This window comes from Neltuma alba, unplaced genomic scaffold (genome assembly GCF_004799145.2).
Source record: "Neltuma alba isolate B1F8T4 unplaced genomic scaffold, ASM479914v2 tig00000505_pilon, whole genome shotgun sequence".
NCBI classification, from domain to species: Eukaryota; Viridiplantae; Streptophyta; class Magnoliopsida; order Fabales; family Fabaceae; genus Neltuma; species Neltuma alba.
In genome coordinates this window covers 9,565-25,614 of record NW_021632075.1, presented here as the reverse complement: position 1 = coordinate 25,614, position 16,050 = coordinate 9,565, and the positions used below count along the sequence as shown (strand labels likewise).

Genomic DNA, 16,050 nt, shown 5'->3' with positions numbered 1-16,050 from the left:
AGGGTAGTTTAGTTGCATATTTGTTCATAGTATAGGTTTTCATCTTGCATAGCATCAAAATTTTTGGAAATACAAACAAATATACTGATTTTCTTGATTTTCAGCATTTCTCACGTTGCATCAGTGAAGTCCAGTGTCTGATAAGCATACTGCCCACTTTCGCCGCGGCCAACATTACCTTTCGCCGCGGCCAACTTTTCGAATTACTGAAGAAATTCCCTCGGGATACTTTCGCCGCGGCCAACCTGTTATTTCGCCGCGGCCAACTCTTTGAAAAACCGAAGGAATTTCTCTCGGGACACTTTCGCCGCGGCCAACCCCTGTTTTCGCCGCGGCCAACTCCCGACAATCAGACATCTGGTCTTCTCTGCAAACTTTCGCCGCGGCGAACCCCTAATTTCGCCGCGGCCAACTTCTCTGAAAGTTTTTAACACTTGCATTCAGCTTCTTTATCTGTGCATACTTACTCATACCCCACCCATACATACTCATACTCACCCATACATACTAATACTCATCCATATACTTTCATACTCACACCTTACACTTGCATCCATCACATTGCATACTTTTATTTGACTTTGTGTGCTGCAAGTCAATTTTGTTACTTTTTCTCTTGTGATACTTATTTTGCATGCCACGAAAAACCAAGCTTGTGCCCTATAACCCTGAGATTGAGAGAAGACTCACAGAGATAAGAAGAGAGAAAAGAGTCGGAGGGACAAGTGAGTTGGTGATCGAGCAAGAGAATATTTCAGTGGAATCTAGCCTATCCAGTAGTGAGAGTGAACCTACTGACCAAGAGATAATGGCTGATTTACCACAAAACCAACCTCATCCTAACCCCAATGCCAACCAAGTAAGAAATGGAGGCAATGGAGGAAATGGTGAGCAAGAGAGAGTGGGAGAAAATAATGGGAACCCTAGAAGAAGAACAATTAGGGAAGCCACCACATCTGATGTTAACTTTGACCCATTTACTGCTGCATGTCCAAATTTTGAAGTTAATTTTGAGATTAAGGGTTTATTGATTAACTCTCTTCCTAAATTTCATGGCTTGACAGGAGAAGACCCATACCTCCATTTGCAATCTCTTTCCATGATTTGTCAGAGTATGAAGCCTGTGGGAGCATCGTTAGACCAAGTGCTATGGAAGGTTTTTCATCTATCCTTGGAAGGCAAGGCTAGGGAATGGTATATGAGCCTTCCAAGACATGTAGCTGATGCATACCATAGCTGGGGGAACTTAAGGAAGGCATTTTTGGAGAAATACTTTCCGGCTTCTCGTACTTCATCAATGAGGAAGGAGATTTATTCTGCCAAGCAAGACTACGATGAATCCCTCTATGATTACTGGAATAGATTTCAGGACCTACTTTCAAGATGCCCACATCATCAAATTCCGGATGAGCAACTGGTGCAGTACTTCTATGATGGGTTGAAGAACCAAGAGAAGGGTATGTTGGATGCTGCATCAGGAGGATCTTTAATAGACTCTACTGCTGCAGAGGCTTGGGATTTGATAAAGAAGATGGCCCTGAATCATCAACAACATGGGGTGAGAGATAAGAGGAGTCCATGAGATGGGAGTTGCTTCGGTGCACAGTAGAAGAATGGACGCTTTGGAATCAAAAGTAGATTCTTTGGGAAGCCAAGTGACATCTCAATTGTCTTTGATCACTGCTGAATTGAAGAATTTGAGTGTTCAAAGGACTTCTTCCACTTCTCAAGCTTTAGTTGCTCCAAGCTGTGACACTTGTGGGTCTGTTAAGCATGTAGCAGCTTATGCCCTAACACTCTTGAAGAGGTGTCTGCTGTCTTTCATGGGAGACCAAACCATGATCCAAAATGGAATCCCTACTCTAACACCTACAATGAAGGATGGAAGGCTAATCCAAATTTCAGATGGAGCAATGGGGACAACAATAATAACTTCAAGGGGAGTACTTCTAGAGCCATGGTTCCTCAAGAGCAATATGCTAGAGATGATGATAAGCTTGGTCAAATTCTCAAAGGCATTCAAGTGATGAATGATAATATCTCAAAGAATGAAGTTAGGTCTGAAGCAAGATTTGCCTCTATTGAAAGTAAGATGGAGCAAATGGAAACCAGGACCAACAACCTCAGTTCTTATGTCACTCAATTATCTAATAATATAAGTGACCAACAAGCTAAGAATTCAGGAACTATGCCTTCCAACACTGTCATTAATCCTAAGTCTGTGAATGCCATATGTCTACGAAGTGGAAAGAAAGTTGGACCTATTCAAGGCTTAAGTGATGATGAAGAGGTGGATGGAGAGATTGAGGTTGAGAATCCACCCAAGAGGTCTGAAAGCTCTAAAGAAATGAAGCTACTCAAAAAGGAGTCCACTAAAGAGCACAAAAGCAAGGAGCGCAAGAAGCAACAAGAGACAAGCACTAATGGAACCTTAAGCAATGAAGGTAAGGAGGTAAATCTCAATGAACTCCCTTTTCCTCACTCTTACTTAAAGAGCATGAAAATTGCTAATGAAAAACAAGATAATGAGTTGCTTGAGACATTTAGAAAAGTTGAAGTTAATATACCCTTGCTTGAACTGATTAAGAAGATCCCTAAGTATGCTAAATTTTTGAAAGAGTTGTGCACAAATAAGAGGAAGTTTAAACCTAATGAAAGAGTTCAATTACCCTCGAGTGTTTCTGCCTTGTTTAAACCACAACTCCCAATTAAGTGTCAAGACCCCGGTTCCTTTACTATACATTGTACTGTGGGTAGGACAACCATTCCTAAAGCTTTACTTGATTTAGGTGCTGCAATTAATGTTATGCCTAAATCAATGTATGAGTCTTTACAAATCAAAAACCTCAAACCTACCACCATGATGCTTCAGTTAGCTGATAGGACTGTGAGGTATCCACATGGCTTCTTAGAGGATATTCTTGTGAAGGTGAAAGATTTAGTTATTCCTGCTGACTTCTATGTTTTGGATATGCCTAATGAACAAGGTGGGGATGGAACTCTGATTTTGGGTAGACCCTTTCTGCGAACTTCTAATACCAATATTGACATGCAAAAGGGTTCTATCACTATGTCTGTTGGGGATAAATTTGCATATTTTAATATGTATGAACAAATGAAACAACCGCATGAAGACTATTCTATGTGTGATGTTAATGTTATTGATGGGTTGTTCATAGATAAGCTTGATAATGTTAATGAGATGCATGTTTCATCCCCTATTTTTGATTCTGCTTCCCCCTCCCTTTTAAATGGTAGTGACGTGGACTGTTCTGCTGTTCATCAGTCAGATTACACCCTTTCCACTCCATCTGATTATGTTATTACTGATGTTGCATTTGCGAAGTCTTCTACTAACCCTCATAAGCTCGAGAAAGGCTTTGTTTTTGATGATGTTACAGGTGTTAGTAGAGCTGAAAAGACTTCCAAGGAAAAGAAATATTTCAACCTTTTTAGGGAGCTGCGTGCCCTGAATACTGTGCATGGACCTGTTACAGTTCCAATTATTATCCACCCTACCATCTCTACACCCTCAACTGAGACAACCTATCAGGAGATGGTGGCTGCTCTTATTGATAGAAAGAAAGTGGATTCTGAGGAAAAGAGCAAAGAGCCTACATCTTTCAAGCTCTATTTTAAGGAGAAGAAGAAAATGAAGAAACCTTCTGCCACTTTCCCTCCTCTCTCCATTGACCACTACAAGGTCATTGATCTAGTCTATGAAGACCCTTTTCTATCAACCCCTGAGGAGGCTGTGAAGATTAAAGCTGGTACTGAGGTATGGGGTCTACTGTCCACTTATCAGACTCCAAAGGCTGAGAGAAGGGCCAAATGGATTGGACCTTTTGAAGTTCAGTCAACATGCCAGCGTAGGAAGGTTGTGATAAAGGATGCTGAAGGCCGGTTCTTCCAAGTCAAAAAGGAGCGCCTTCGTTTCTTTAAGGAGAGCTATCAGCCTCCATGACACCTCAGGTCGCTTCTTTCCTTTACCTATCTTGTTTACCATGTTTTGCTTTGTTTTGATTGATTAGATTGTTGCATGAGTTAGTGAGATAAGTGTGAGGGAAGGAGCTTACCAGTAGAAAAAAGTAGTTTAGTTTTAGCTTATAGTTTTTTTTTTTTATTAATTTTTCCCCTCTATGTTCTTGTCTTCTTCCTTTCTTCCTTTGTGCTTAATTGTCTACTTGGTCAAGCATTGTGGACAATGCTTTGTTCAAGTGTGGGGGAGGGAACCAAGGGATTGATATTCAATAATTGTGTTGTGTTTTTCTGTGAATGAATGAAAAATCTGGTTTTCTAAAAATTTTCAAAATTTTGATTGATTTTCGAACATAATTAGAAGATTTTTGAGTTAAAATTTTTGAAAATTTTGCTTCAAGTAACTTACACTTGAATTTGTGTATTCTTGGACTTTGGTAAATGTTTTTGAACTTGTATTGATACTCATGAGAATTGCTATTTGTTCAAAGTTGATTGTTTTAGTTTCATTGGTCACAATTCTTCAAGCTTGCTTTTATATTGATTGGGTTAATGCATTGTGATTAATTTGGAGTACAATTAATCTTTGTGCATGAGCATTTGAGATTTAGCCTTGTTGGAAGATTCTTTAAGCCTAATTTTCATTCACAGTGAGTTGCATCCACTTACATTTTCCACTTTCTAGAACTTGTTCTAATTCTTAATCAAGACTTAGTTGCATTAATGTGATGAGCATGATAGAGGCATTCTTTTCTAAACCCTTATATTCCAAACACAAACCCACATGATTTTATCCATTGCTAACCATTTGAGCCTTCATCTTTTCTTAAGTGCCAAGAGATGCATTATACATTCAAGTTTCCAACATCTTTACTATTACATTCATGATGTGTTAAACTTTGTCTTCTTGGGTTTTGAATTGCCAAAAGAAAAAAAAAACAGAGAAAAGAGAAATAGAAAAAGGCAAAGAAATAGAAGAAAGTGCTTGAGAAAAGCCAAAGAAAGAAAGATCAAAATAAAATGGTACCAATAGAATAAAATGTTCAAACAAGGCAATTCATTGGTGGTTTGAAGAACAAAGTTGTGCTTTTAGAGAAATAGAGTAAATAGTAGTTGGAAACCTTTTCTAAGATGCTTGGTGCTTAATCATTTCATATCTTTTCACCTTATCTTATTTCATTTAGCCCTTTCCATCATCATAACCTTAAGAGTCCTCTTGATTATTGTATTCATGCATTAGAAGTGGAGAACTAGGATTGCAACAAGCTTATGGCAAAGTGGTTGATTAAGTGGATTTGAGAGAAAATCACCCCAACTTGGTGAGTAGAGTGAAACAATTTATATCTTGAGTGTTTTCTCTTTTGCTCATTCCCATTGTATTGATTGTACTCTACTTTAATCCCTTCTCATTAACCTAGATCACTATGGATGCTTATTTAAAGAGTTGGATTAATGGCACTACTGCTTTCTTACTTTGAATTCATAGGGGTTCCCATTTGTATCAATACTATTCTCTTGCTTCAGTTTTGTATTGCCTTTGTCCAGGAGTACAAAGGTCTAAGTGTGGGGGAATTTGATTGAGCTCAAAATATTAATTTCTTTTCATATCATTATCCATGATTTTTGTCATACTTTCTGGTCCTTTTTAATGAAAATTGTGCTTAACTGAGATTTATGGTTCTTACTTTAAGTTAGTGTCATTTTGAGGATTAAATTGTCATAATTGGTTGTTAATTGGATTCAATTAACTTCTAGGACAATTGATACTTCAATTTGTTACTTTTTATTGTAGGACACTAAAGATTTGGGGCCAGAATTGAAGAACTCAAGGCAAAAGAAGCAAGAGAAGACCCTCTGCCTATGTTCGCCGCGGCCAACATCCCACTTCGCCGCGGCGAAAACCCTTCTGCGAAGACAGGTCTCTGCCATGTTTCGCCGCGGCGAACCTATTATTCGCCGCTGCGAACCTCTCGAAGCAGCAAATTCCAAACCCGACCATTTCGGGAAATTTTGACCTGCCCATCCCCAAAAACCGACCCATGCACGTAAGTTTCGGGTTAGAAACCCTATTTTGGGTATGATGACTGGAGAGGACAATCATTCAGCCACCACCTACGTATCTTTCATCCTCTTCTCTCATTTCACCTCAGAAACCCTAATCCCATTTCCATTTCTTCCATCTGCTGCTACCATGGCTGAAGAACAATATCTGGTTGGAGTTGATTCAAGAGTTATGACTAGCTAAGCTTCTCAACTCTTGAATATGGTGGAAGAAGCATGAGTTCACAAAGCTTCAAAGGGGAGTTAGCTTCATCTATAAGTTCTAGTTCCTTGTTTATGAATTTCTAGGTCTTAGGATTTGTAAATTTGGGCTGAACTATTCTGATTATGGTTGTAATCAATTCTGGATGATTGTCTTGTGTATTGGATTATTAGTGTTGAATTTGAGCTTCAATACATGTGGTTACATGTATGTTTTTATGCAACTCTTTTGATACCCTCTGTCTTGCATGGTAATGTGAGATTGTTGAGTTGATCTGGGCTTGCATTTAACCTAGTGCATTAATTAATCTTAATACGCACACTAAGTGAGCTTAATAGGATCTTATGAAATGGGTACCATTGATTAAGATCCTAGACTTAAAGAGTTCTTTAAGGTTTTTCATTTAGAAAACTTGGTGATTTCTACTCCCATACTTATTTTGAACTATGATTGCTTCAAAGCTATATTCAAGAGATTACATATCATTAACTTCACTTCATTACTACTATCTAGAAAAATCCAAAAACATAGTCACTTAGATTTGAATTAATTGCATTTAGTTTTAGCATTTCATTAATGGATAAAAACACCAAAAACCCCTTTTTCATTACTCTGCATAGCATTAATCTAACTTAGACATCTAATTTAGGCTCCCAAAAGAGAACGACCCGAGTTTGCACTACTGCATAGCTTGGATAATTTTTGAATGAGAACCTCTAAGCGAATGACAAGAAAAGGCTCTCTTTCAATGACATACGTGCATAGATAGGATTTTTATCTTTGGCACTTGATATATGCATGGTATTAGCTACAAGAGTTACGCCACTATTTTGCTGTTTACTCCGATCATCTTGCTCTTTAGTATAAAAAGTGAACCTATTGATAAAGTAGCTTGTGAAAGAAATCATATGTTTGCTCAGTCCATCTGCCAACAACTTTAATTTCTTTGAAACAGAATTAGGATCACTATTATGCTTGCCATGCACCTGCTCTCTCAACCATGCTGTAAATTGTTTATTGTTTATTTTGGTATACCAACCTTCAAGTTTATTGGGATTATTCCTCTTTAACTCATCAATATGCTCATCTACATAGTCCTCAATCTCTTCAGAGTTGTACAATACATATAGATGTGCCTGCTCCCACTGTTGGTTTAAAATAGTTACAACTTTCTTTCCCATAATCCCTTCTCCATCCGTCCTTCCCTCATGACGAGACATTAGAACCCCAATATCACTTGCATTTTTTAAGTAATAGGTACAAAATTCAGTGGCCTCTTCACAAATATATCGTTCTGCGATACAACCCTTTGGCCGACTTTGATTTTTCACATAACCTTTCAATATTTTCATGTAACGCTCAACTAGGTACATCCATCTCACTGGGCCACACAGTTGGACCTCTCTAACTAAGTGGACGGTTAAATGGACCATGATGTCAAAAAAGGCTAGAGGAAAATACATTTCAAGTTCACATAACGTAACTATGATTCGGGTTTGCAATCTTGGCAATTTACTGGGATTAATCACTTTGCTGTAAAGAGACTTAAAGAAGAAATATAACTTCATGATTGTAACTCACACCTTGTCAGGTAAAATAGCCTGTATTGCCACTAGAATAAAGTTTTCCATTAAGACATGGCAGTCATGAGATTTTAAACCTTTTAACTTCAAATCTTTCATTGAAACAAGGTTGCTAATATTAGAAGAGTAACCTTCTGGCACTTTTACTGAAGCAAGAAACTCACAAAAGCTACTTTTCTCTTTTCTAGAAAGCGTGTGAGCTGCCGGACGAAGAAATATACAAGTTCCCTTATCCTCTAGTGTCAATTCCTCCCTTATCCCCATCTCAACCATGTCTAGCCTGGCATTTATGCCATCTTTAGCCTTCCTAGGAATATGGAGTAATGTGCCAAATAGAGTTTTACATACGTTTTTTTCAATATGCATAGCATCAAGAAAATGTCTTACATTCAGGGTTATCGAATACGGTAGTATAAAGAAAATAGACCTCTTCTTCCACCCACTTGTCCCAACATGCTTCGCAAGAGGTTTTCCAAATTCACTTCACCTTTTGAAATACATCCTCCCCAATCAATGGTGTAGGTGCCTTACCTTCTTTTGAATTACTATTAAAATATTTTTTGAATTGCTGGTAAGGATGATCACGATACAACCATCTACGATGTCTTATATATGAATTTTTCATTCCTTGCTTCAACCTTACGGAATCTGTGCTCTCTTCACAAATGGGACAACCAAGTTGCCCTTTAATGCTATACCCTAAGAGATTACCATACATAGGAAAGTCGTTAATTGTGTCAAACAACATAGCTCTCAACTTGAATGTTTCTTCCTTATATGCATCATATACATCAACTCCATTCTCCCACAATACTTTGAAGTCTTCAATTAATGGAGCTAGATATATATCTATGTCATTTCCCGGTTGCTTTGGCCCAGAGATTATCATAGACATCATTGAATACTTGCGTTTCATGTATAGCCATGAAGGAAGGTTATATATAAACAAAATCACTGGCTATGTGCTATAGGTGCTGCTTTGCATCCCATATGGGTTCATCCCGTCAGTGGCTAATACAAGGCGTAGATTTCTATCTTCTTCCCCGAATTCAAAATACTCAATATCAAACTTCGTCCATTCTGGAGAATCAGTAGGATGGTGAAGCATGCCATCTTTAACCCTTTCATCCGCATGCCACCTTAAATTTCTCATAGCTTCTACATCACTATACAAACGTCTGAATCTTGGCATAATGGGAAAATACCATAATACCTTCTTCGGGCTCTTCTCATTCTCTTGGTAGCATGATGCATTATACTTAGGACACTTAGTTAGTGACTTATACTCTTTCCTAAACAAAATACAATCGTTGGGGCAAGCATGTATCTTCTCATAGCTGAGGCCAACAGAGCGCAACACTTGCTTTGTGTCATACGTTTAGCTTGGAAGCTCGTTTTCTTTCGGTAGCATTTGTTTAACAAGAAATAGTAGTTTTGTGAAGCTTGTGTTGCTTCACCCATTTCTTGCTTTCAAATTATATAGTTTCAACACCGCAGGCAATTTTGTGAAATTGGTACAACCTTTATATAGAGATGTCTCAGCATCACACTTCAATCTGTCAAACATTTCAGGACAATCGTCAAGTTCCTGTTCAATCGCATTTGTCATCTCCTCAAGATGGTCATCTTCACATGTAGTCATGTTAAGATTAGATGATCTACAGCTTTCACTATGCCCTCGACTACTATTACTCACATCTCTTGTCTCTCCATGCTTTATCCAACACTTGTAACTTTGATCGATTCCATTGATAATTAAGTGGCCTCACAATCGGATGGCGAAACCCACTTCAGAAGGTAACACTTAAGATAGGGGCAAATAATCCTATTGCAATCATCGGCATGCTCAATCGCAGACTTAATAAAATCTTCTACCCTATCCTAATAGTCCTTTGATAGACGATTGCTAGACATCCATTCCTTACCCATAGTCCCCAACTAAGATGAATCATTTAGAGGAAAATGTGATCAGCAACTCAAAGATATTATGAGAATTAAACAAAAATAGGAAGTCAATACATGAGGAACTATTGATCACATTTATCCCTCTTTAATTCTACTTGTTAACAACTAGTAATTCTAGCTGTTAGCAACTAGTAATTCAACAAAAATTCACTTTCACTTCAGTTTGAAAAATATTCTACTACTACTGATGTACTATTCCATTTGAAAAAAATTTGACAGTATAACGGCTTATAACTTAGCATTCCCCAAACTTTATGCCTTCTATTTAACTTCAAATGAAGTATTAATTAAGCAAAAAACTAGCAGTCAGGCAATTTCAATATATAACAATATACAAATTAATTAACATTCAAAAACATAAAACATACAGCCTCAATCAATTTCAATTACAGAAACAAAAATTGAAACATTAGCAATTTCAATGATTTAGCAAACAATTTATGGCTAAAACAGAAATTGGAAAGACCCTAAACCCAAAAACTGATCAAAATGCGAAAAAACCCATTCGGCTGAACAGAAAAACTACAATGGAGTAAAAATTATTGCTAAACCAGGAGGGGGGAATCATTTTGGGGATATGAGTGGTTTTCGTGAGGAGAGGGTCCTGGTCTCTCAAATACTAGCCATAAAGTGGTTTGAGTGTATTTTCCTTTCTAGCGTTGCTTAGTATTTTCTGGGTTTGTTAATCGTGGTTGTAACATTCACTCCATTTTTCGTGTGTAAGAGTGAATCAAATATCAATAAATAAGTCATTTCCCTACTCTATTGATCTTTTTTCCTACGCATTGTGAATGGTCCTAACATCATCCTATCATCCTCTTTCAACTACAATCATTTTGAAGGAAGCACTAAAGGAAATAAGGGGAGTGAGTAATGAAGGAGGACCAACCTGAAGCTGTCAAATCTGGAGAACAATGCACGACAACGACGATGCAGGAGGACACCGCAGTGATAAAAGAGGACACAGAGAGGGACGATGATGGAGGACGATCAATAAAAACAAAAGGGAAGGGCTGAAAATAAGGCGAGTATGGCAGTTTAGAAAGGGGGCATTAGAAATTTTGAACCCGGTAGAGCGGAATGAATAGAGAAGGGGGTTTTAAAACATAACACTTGATGGTTTTTCTTCATAATTGTCAAGTATTTTAGAATAATATTTGACAGTTATGATGAAAAACCATCAAGTATTATAAAAATTGACGGTTTAAGGAGAAACTGTCAAGTTTACCTCAAAAATACTTGACTGTTATAATATAACCGTCAAGTATTGTTGCATAAAATTTGATGGTTTTTGAAAAGCCGTCAAGTATTTTCGAATGAAACTTGACGGTTCTTATTAAAACTGTCAAGGTTTCTCCTGAGACACTATATTTGACGGTTTGTTGTTATAACTGCCAAAGATTTAGCATCAAGTATTCCTCATTCTGCAGTAATGATGAGGTGGCAGCTAGTGGAGGGGCCAAATGGTAACTTCTAAGAGGTTCCATGCATTTTTAAAGTTAATTAAAAAAAACTAAATTAGTGACATAATCTAGCCCTATTAGTGGGAAAAAATTCCCTTGCTAATGAATTATGTCGGTAATCTTTTTTCCTTTATTTTTTTGTTAGTAGTACAAGGTCTTCTTTAGTATTTTGAAATTTAGCTCCACTTATTTGTCATTTAGCATTTTTAAGAGTATATTACTATCATTTTTCCATTTGCTTGTTCCTTTCATACTCATTTGAATGATCTAATTAGCCAGGAAAAGAAATATTAAACTTACTAGGACCCCAAGACATTTGGTGCTGGAAGCGAATATCAAATGCTTGTAGTCAAATAAAATATAGCACTACCTCTTGTCCTAATAGAAGAGCAAGTTTAATATTTAATTTGGTCCTACATATAATATCCTAATATCCATTTTGTTTCTCATATTTATCTATTTTTTCAAGATAATCCTTATAGTAGTTTACACATGTGAAAGTTTTCATCAACAGTTCTAGCTTATACACATGATTAGCAATAGTATTTTAAGAAAGACAACACCTATTTATTACAAATAACTAATTTAAATAATATTCTTAATTTACTCAAATTAGTCAATTAGCTCTTATATTAAAGATTGGAGGTAGCAAGAATTTCATATAAAAGTCTTTATATCTTGTCATCCCTAATTGACGGAAGGAGGAATAATGGAAGTTTAGAGGGGCGTTTTTTCAAGTTTCATGGAGGAAAGCTATTGACTCCAATAAAATTTTTGATCTAATGACTCATGAAGCTTCGTTAAACTTTTTTTTTTGTAAATATATATATGGAGAATTAATTTAATTTGTAGATAATACGAAACAAATTAATATTAATTCAAAACCGCCCCAATGACACCTTTTATAGTAAGTAACAAAGGGCAGGAAGATTATTGGTAAGAGACTATAGTGATTGCCAACTAATTCATACTACTAATAAAAATAGTTAAAAACACTAAATTTGTCATAAACTTCATATAATTTTCACTATGACCCTCATAAATTACATTAAATTCCAATATCATATTAACTCTCTCACTATCCTTATTAAATATAGGTATATATGTGAAAAATATATTCAATGCTCATTGAAACTATTACAATGTCTTATGAAAAGGACTAAAAATTTCTTCTAAAAGGTGTCTTATAATAAGGACCAAAGGGAATACCATATTATATATTACTTAAAAAAAATTCTACAAGGATTTTTTATGATTATAATTAAAATTGTTATTAAGAGTCTAACTTTTAACCGCAGACAAATAGGAATAGAGTTTATTTTCAGTTTTAATTTCATTTGGATGCAGAATATGCTTATGGAACAGTCTTTTTATAATTTTGACCTAACAATTTTTAAATTTGATTAAGTAGTAGATATGATTATGAGTACTTTGATTTAGCCTATCAAGAACATGGCGGGAGTTTCTCTCTATAGAAGCTAGTATTACGAATAAAACTAGCTTCACCTTCCCCCACGCGATGCGCGGCAAGCATCACTTGCAAAATAAACTCTACCAAGTACCCATCAACAACAACCATTTACTTAATATTAAAATCTCATGCATTTAAACTCATTTCGTCCTGCAAAAAACATTAATACAACAACCAAAAATTTAATCCAAACGTAGAACTAATCAACCTTTAAACATTCCTAAACACTTCTCTATATACCACATTAGCCGTTGTTCTCTTTCCTCTATTGCCATTGGGAGGGATGAGAATTTTAAGACCATCCAGGGAGTTGACTCTAGATAATGCAACATATAATTGCCCATGCGTGAATATAGGCTTCTCTAAATATAAACCAACATGTTGCAATGATTGCCCTTGACTTTTGTTTATTGTCATCGCAAAAGACAAAATTATAGGAAATTGTCTTCTTCACATTCGAAAGGGCCATCTACTTTCTGACGGATTCATGTCCATCCTATGTATCAAAACTTTCTGATTTGGTTTAGATCCATTCAATGTTACTGCTTCAATAATTGTTTTTCCCAACTTTGTGATGCGAAGACGAGTACCATTGCATAGACCTTCTGCTTGATCTATGTTCCTCAACAACATAATTGGTACCCCTACTTTTAGTGATAATTTGTGTGGTGGCAAACCAGAGCTATTAATTGTGTTGAGGAACTCAGTGGTGTAAAGATTGTCAAAGCTGTCACTATCATTAGATGCTTGGCAAACAGAATCACAACTCAAGTACTCATGTGTTTCACCTAGCAACAAAGAGCACATGTACTGATTTATTTGGTCAACCATCTGAATTGTAGGTGCTAGAATTGCTCTATCATTCAAATATGCATTTGATCCTATATTTTCCAATATATCACTGTAAGTTGCCTCGACTATTGACTTAACCGGATCATCAGAATTACGAACTAACAACTTATCAGGTACTTCTATCTCAGTGGGACCTTCATTAGGTTCACCTAATTTTCCATCTCCAACGTCTAGCAGCCACTTAGAAAACCATTCAATCTCGTGATAATCACTTGTTGAGTCAGAACATGTTAATCTCATGTTCTTTGTTAAGGTGAAAATTGTACAACTATCCCATAGATAGGAAGAACTTATGTATGCATCAACAACAAAAGCCCTTGTCCCTTTTGGAATCACTAGTAGTATTTGACGGAAGTCCCCATCCATTAGAATACATTTTCCTCCAAACAGTAAATTACAATGCATGATATCTCTTAATGAACGATCAAATGCTTCAATGCAATAACGCTGAACTATAAGTGCTTCGTCCCAAATAATAAGCTTTGTGCATTGAATGAGTTGACCTAAACATGAATTTTGACTAATTGAGCACATTGAAGTCTCAGAAATTTGGATAGGAATTGCAAATCTTGAATGAGCTGTCCTCCCTGAAGGTAATAATGTTACAGCAATGCCACTTGATGCGACAGTGGGTATAATATCACCCTTTGCACATAATGATGAAGTTAATGCATTCCAAAGAAAAGTCTTCCCAGTGCCACCATATCCGTAAACGAAAAAGAATCCTCCCTTACTATCAGTAATGGAAGACATCACCTTATCAAAGATGCTTCTTTGTTCCTTATTTAGTAAACAAAACAACTTGTCTGCCTCTAATTAGAGAGCAACTCGATCATAATTTAGTTCTCGCAAGATAAGCTTGTTAGAGACATCAATTAAGGTTAATTCACTTGGTAATGGCAACGAGGGATAGTCTTGAAGGCTCTTTCCATTTTGACGAAGCAAAGAATCAATCTCCTTTAATGCAAGCTGCTTCTTATCAGTCAAAGGAATGTTCAAACCTGCTATACCATATGACAACAATCATTACAATGAAACAAAAAAATTAAGTGCAAAAAGATATAATATGCATACCTTGGAAGTTTTGATCGTTACGAGGAATATACAATAAATCTTCACAGAGTAATACGGAGCATTCTTTCCACACATTCTCAAGGCGATGCAAGTAGCAACATAATAGTATAGTGACAAACAACTTCCTTAATATAGTCCATGAGGCCCAAACAGCCTCTTGAATGGCATGTATATACTCAGCATCATCATCTAGTAGCCTAAGAGCAAAACAGGCAGCTCTGAAAGTTAGATAGATAACACCATTAACAGTTCTTATGTCTTCAAAAAATTTTGGATCCCTAACTTTTGTAAGCAAAATTTGAAGGTAGTACAACTCTCCTGCTAATGGCGAGACATGAGTAATCCTCCCAACTGCGAATCCTTTCTCCCTTTTTTTCCACATACATTTATTTCTTTGGTAAACATTACAATTTGGAAATTCCACATATGTTAATGTGGCGGCAAATGTGTCATCAACATTAATTTTCATCCATGCCAAAAATTGAGATTCATTAACCCTAGGTTTATCCAGTAATTCAGCAACATCATCACTATTAGAATAAATTATAAACTGCTGACCAGGCAAATGAAAACAAAGCCTTTCAACAGAAGGGTATCTATGGTGTATCTCAAATCCAAAAATTTGCTAAGAAGCCTTACATGTAGATATATATCAGCAATTATAATATTCTTGAACTTCATCAACTAAGCTTTGCAAATCTTTCTTGCCATTGTTGTCAAAAATACCAGCAACAACCCTATCATTACCCTTACTTATATACTTAAATAGATACTTAATCGAAGTAGATTGGTTGCATTTCTCAACGTTTATATGTGCCTGAAACTTTTGTAGCAGGATAGGATTATAAGGCACAACAAAACGATTATCTAAATGAATACCTTTCACCTCGATTGTTTTGCCATCGTCTCTTCTTTGATAAGTAGGTAACCATCATCATCCAAGGTTGTTTGTTGAGTGAACTTTTTCGGGAAGTATTTACTACATCACTTCTCTTTCATGCATGGTGATTTTGGATTGCTCATCCCATAAGGAACATGGATCATATATTTTTTAACCAAGTCATTCAAGATAGGCGAGGACTTTTAGTCAGGTATTTCTGCAGATATAACTTCATCAATCCGTTAAGGAGAGGAGATCTTCTCATTGGGCTCTAGGAACAGAAGGATGTAAGCATGTGGAACGCCATATTTTTGGAACTAATAGTATAAACCTCTGAAAAAAAATTAAACAATTGTTGATACATAATAATAAATTAGTTTAATTATAAATTATTCAAAGGAACATAATTTGCTATACATCATAAGCAAATATGAGATGAAGCCACAAATCTGCACGTATTGTTCCAAATATCTTTTGTTTCTTAATTGTCTTTAGAAGAGATTGCAACTTCATCCTAAAGA

The 16,050-nt window shown here is 36.3% G+C and overlaps 1 protein-coding gene across 1 annotated transcript; it reads right to left on the bottom strand.

Annotated features, from left to right (window-relative positions):
* Nucleotides 1-13,173: 13,173 nt before the first annotated feature.
* Nucleotides 13,174-14,328, bottom strand: LOC114739896 (ATP-dependent DNA helicase pif1-like). The gene has a single exon (XM_028928001.1). The coding sequence runs from the start codon at nucleotides 14,326-14,328 to the stop codon at nucleotides 13,174-13,176; it is 1,155 nt and encodes a 384-aa protein (XP_028783834.1).
* Nucleotides 14,329-16,050: the final 1,722 nt, after the last annotated feature.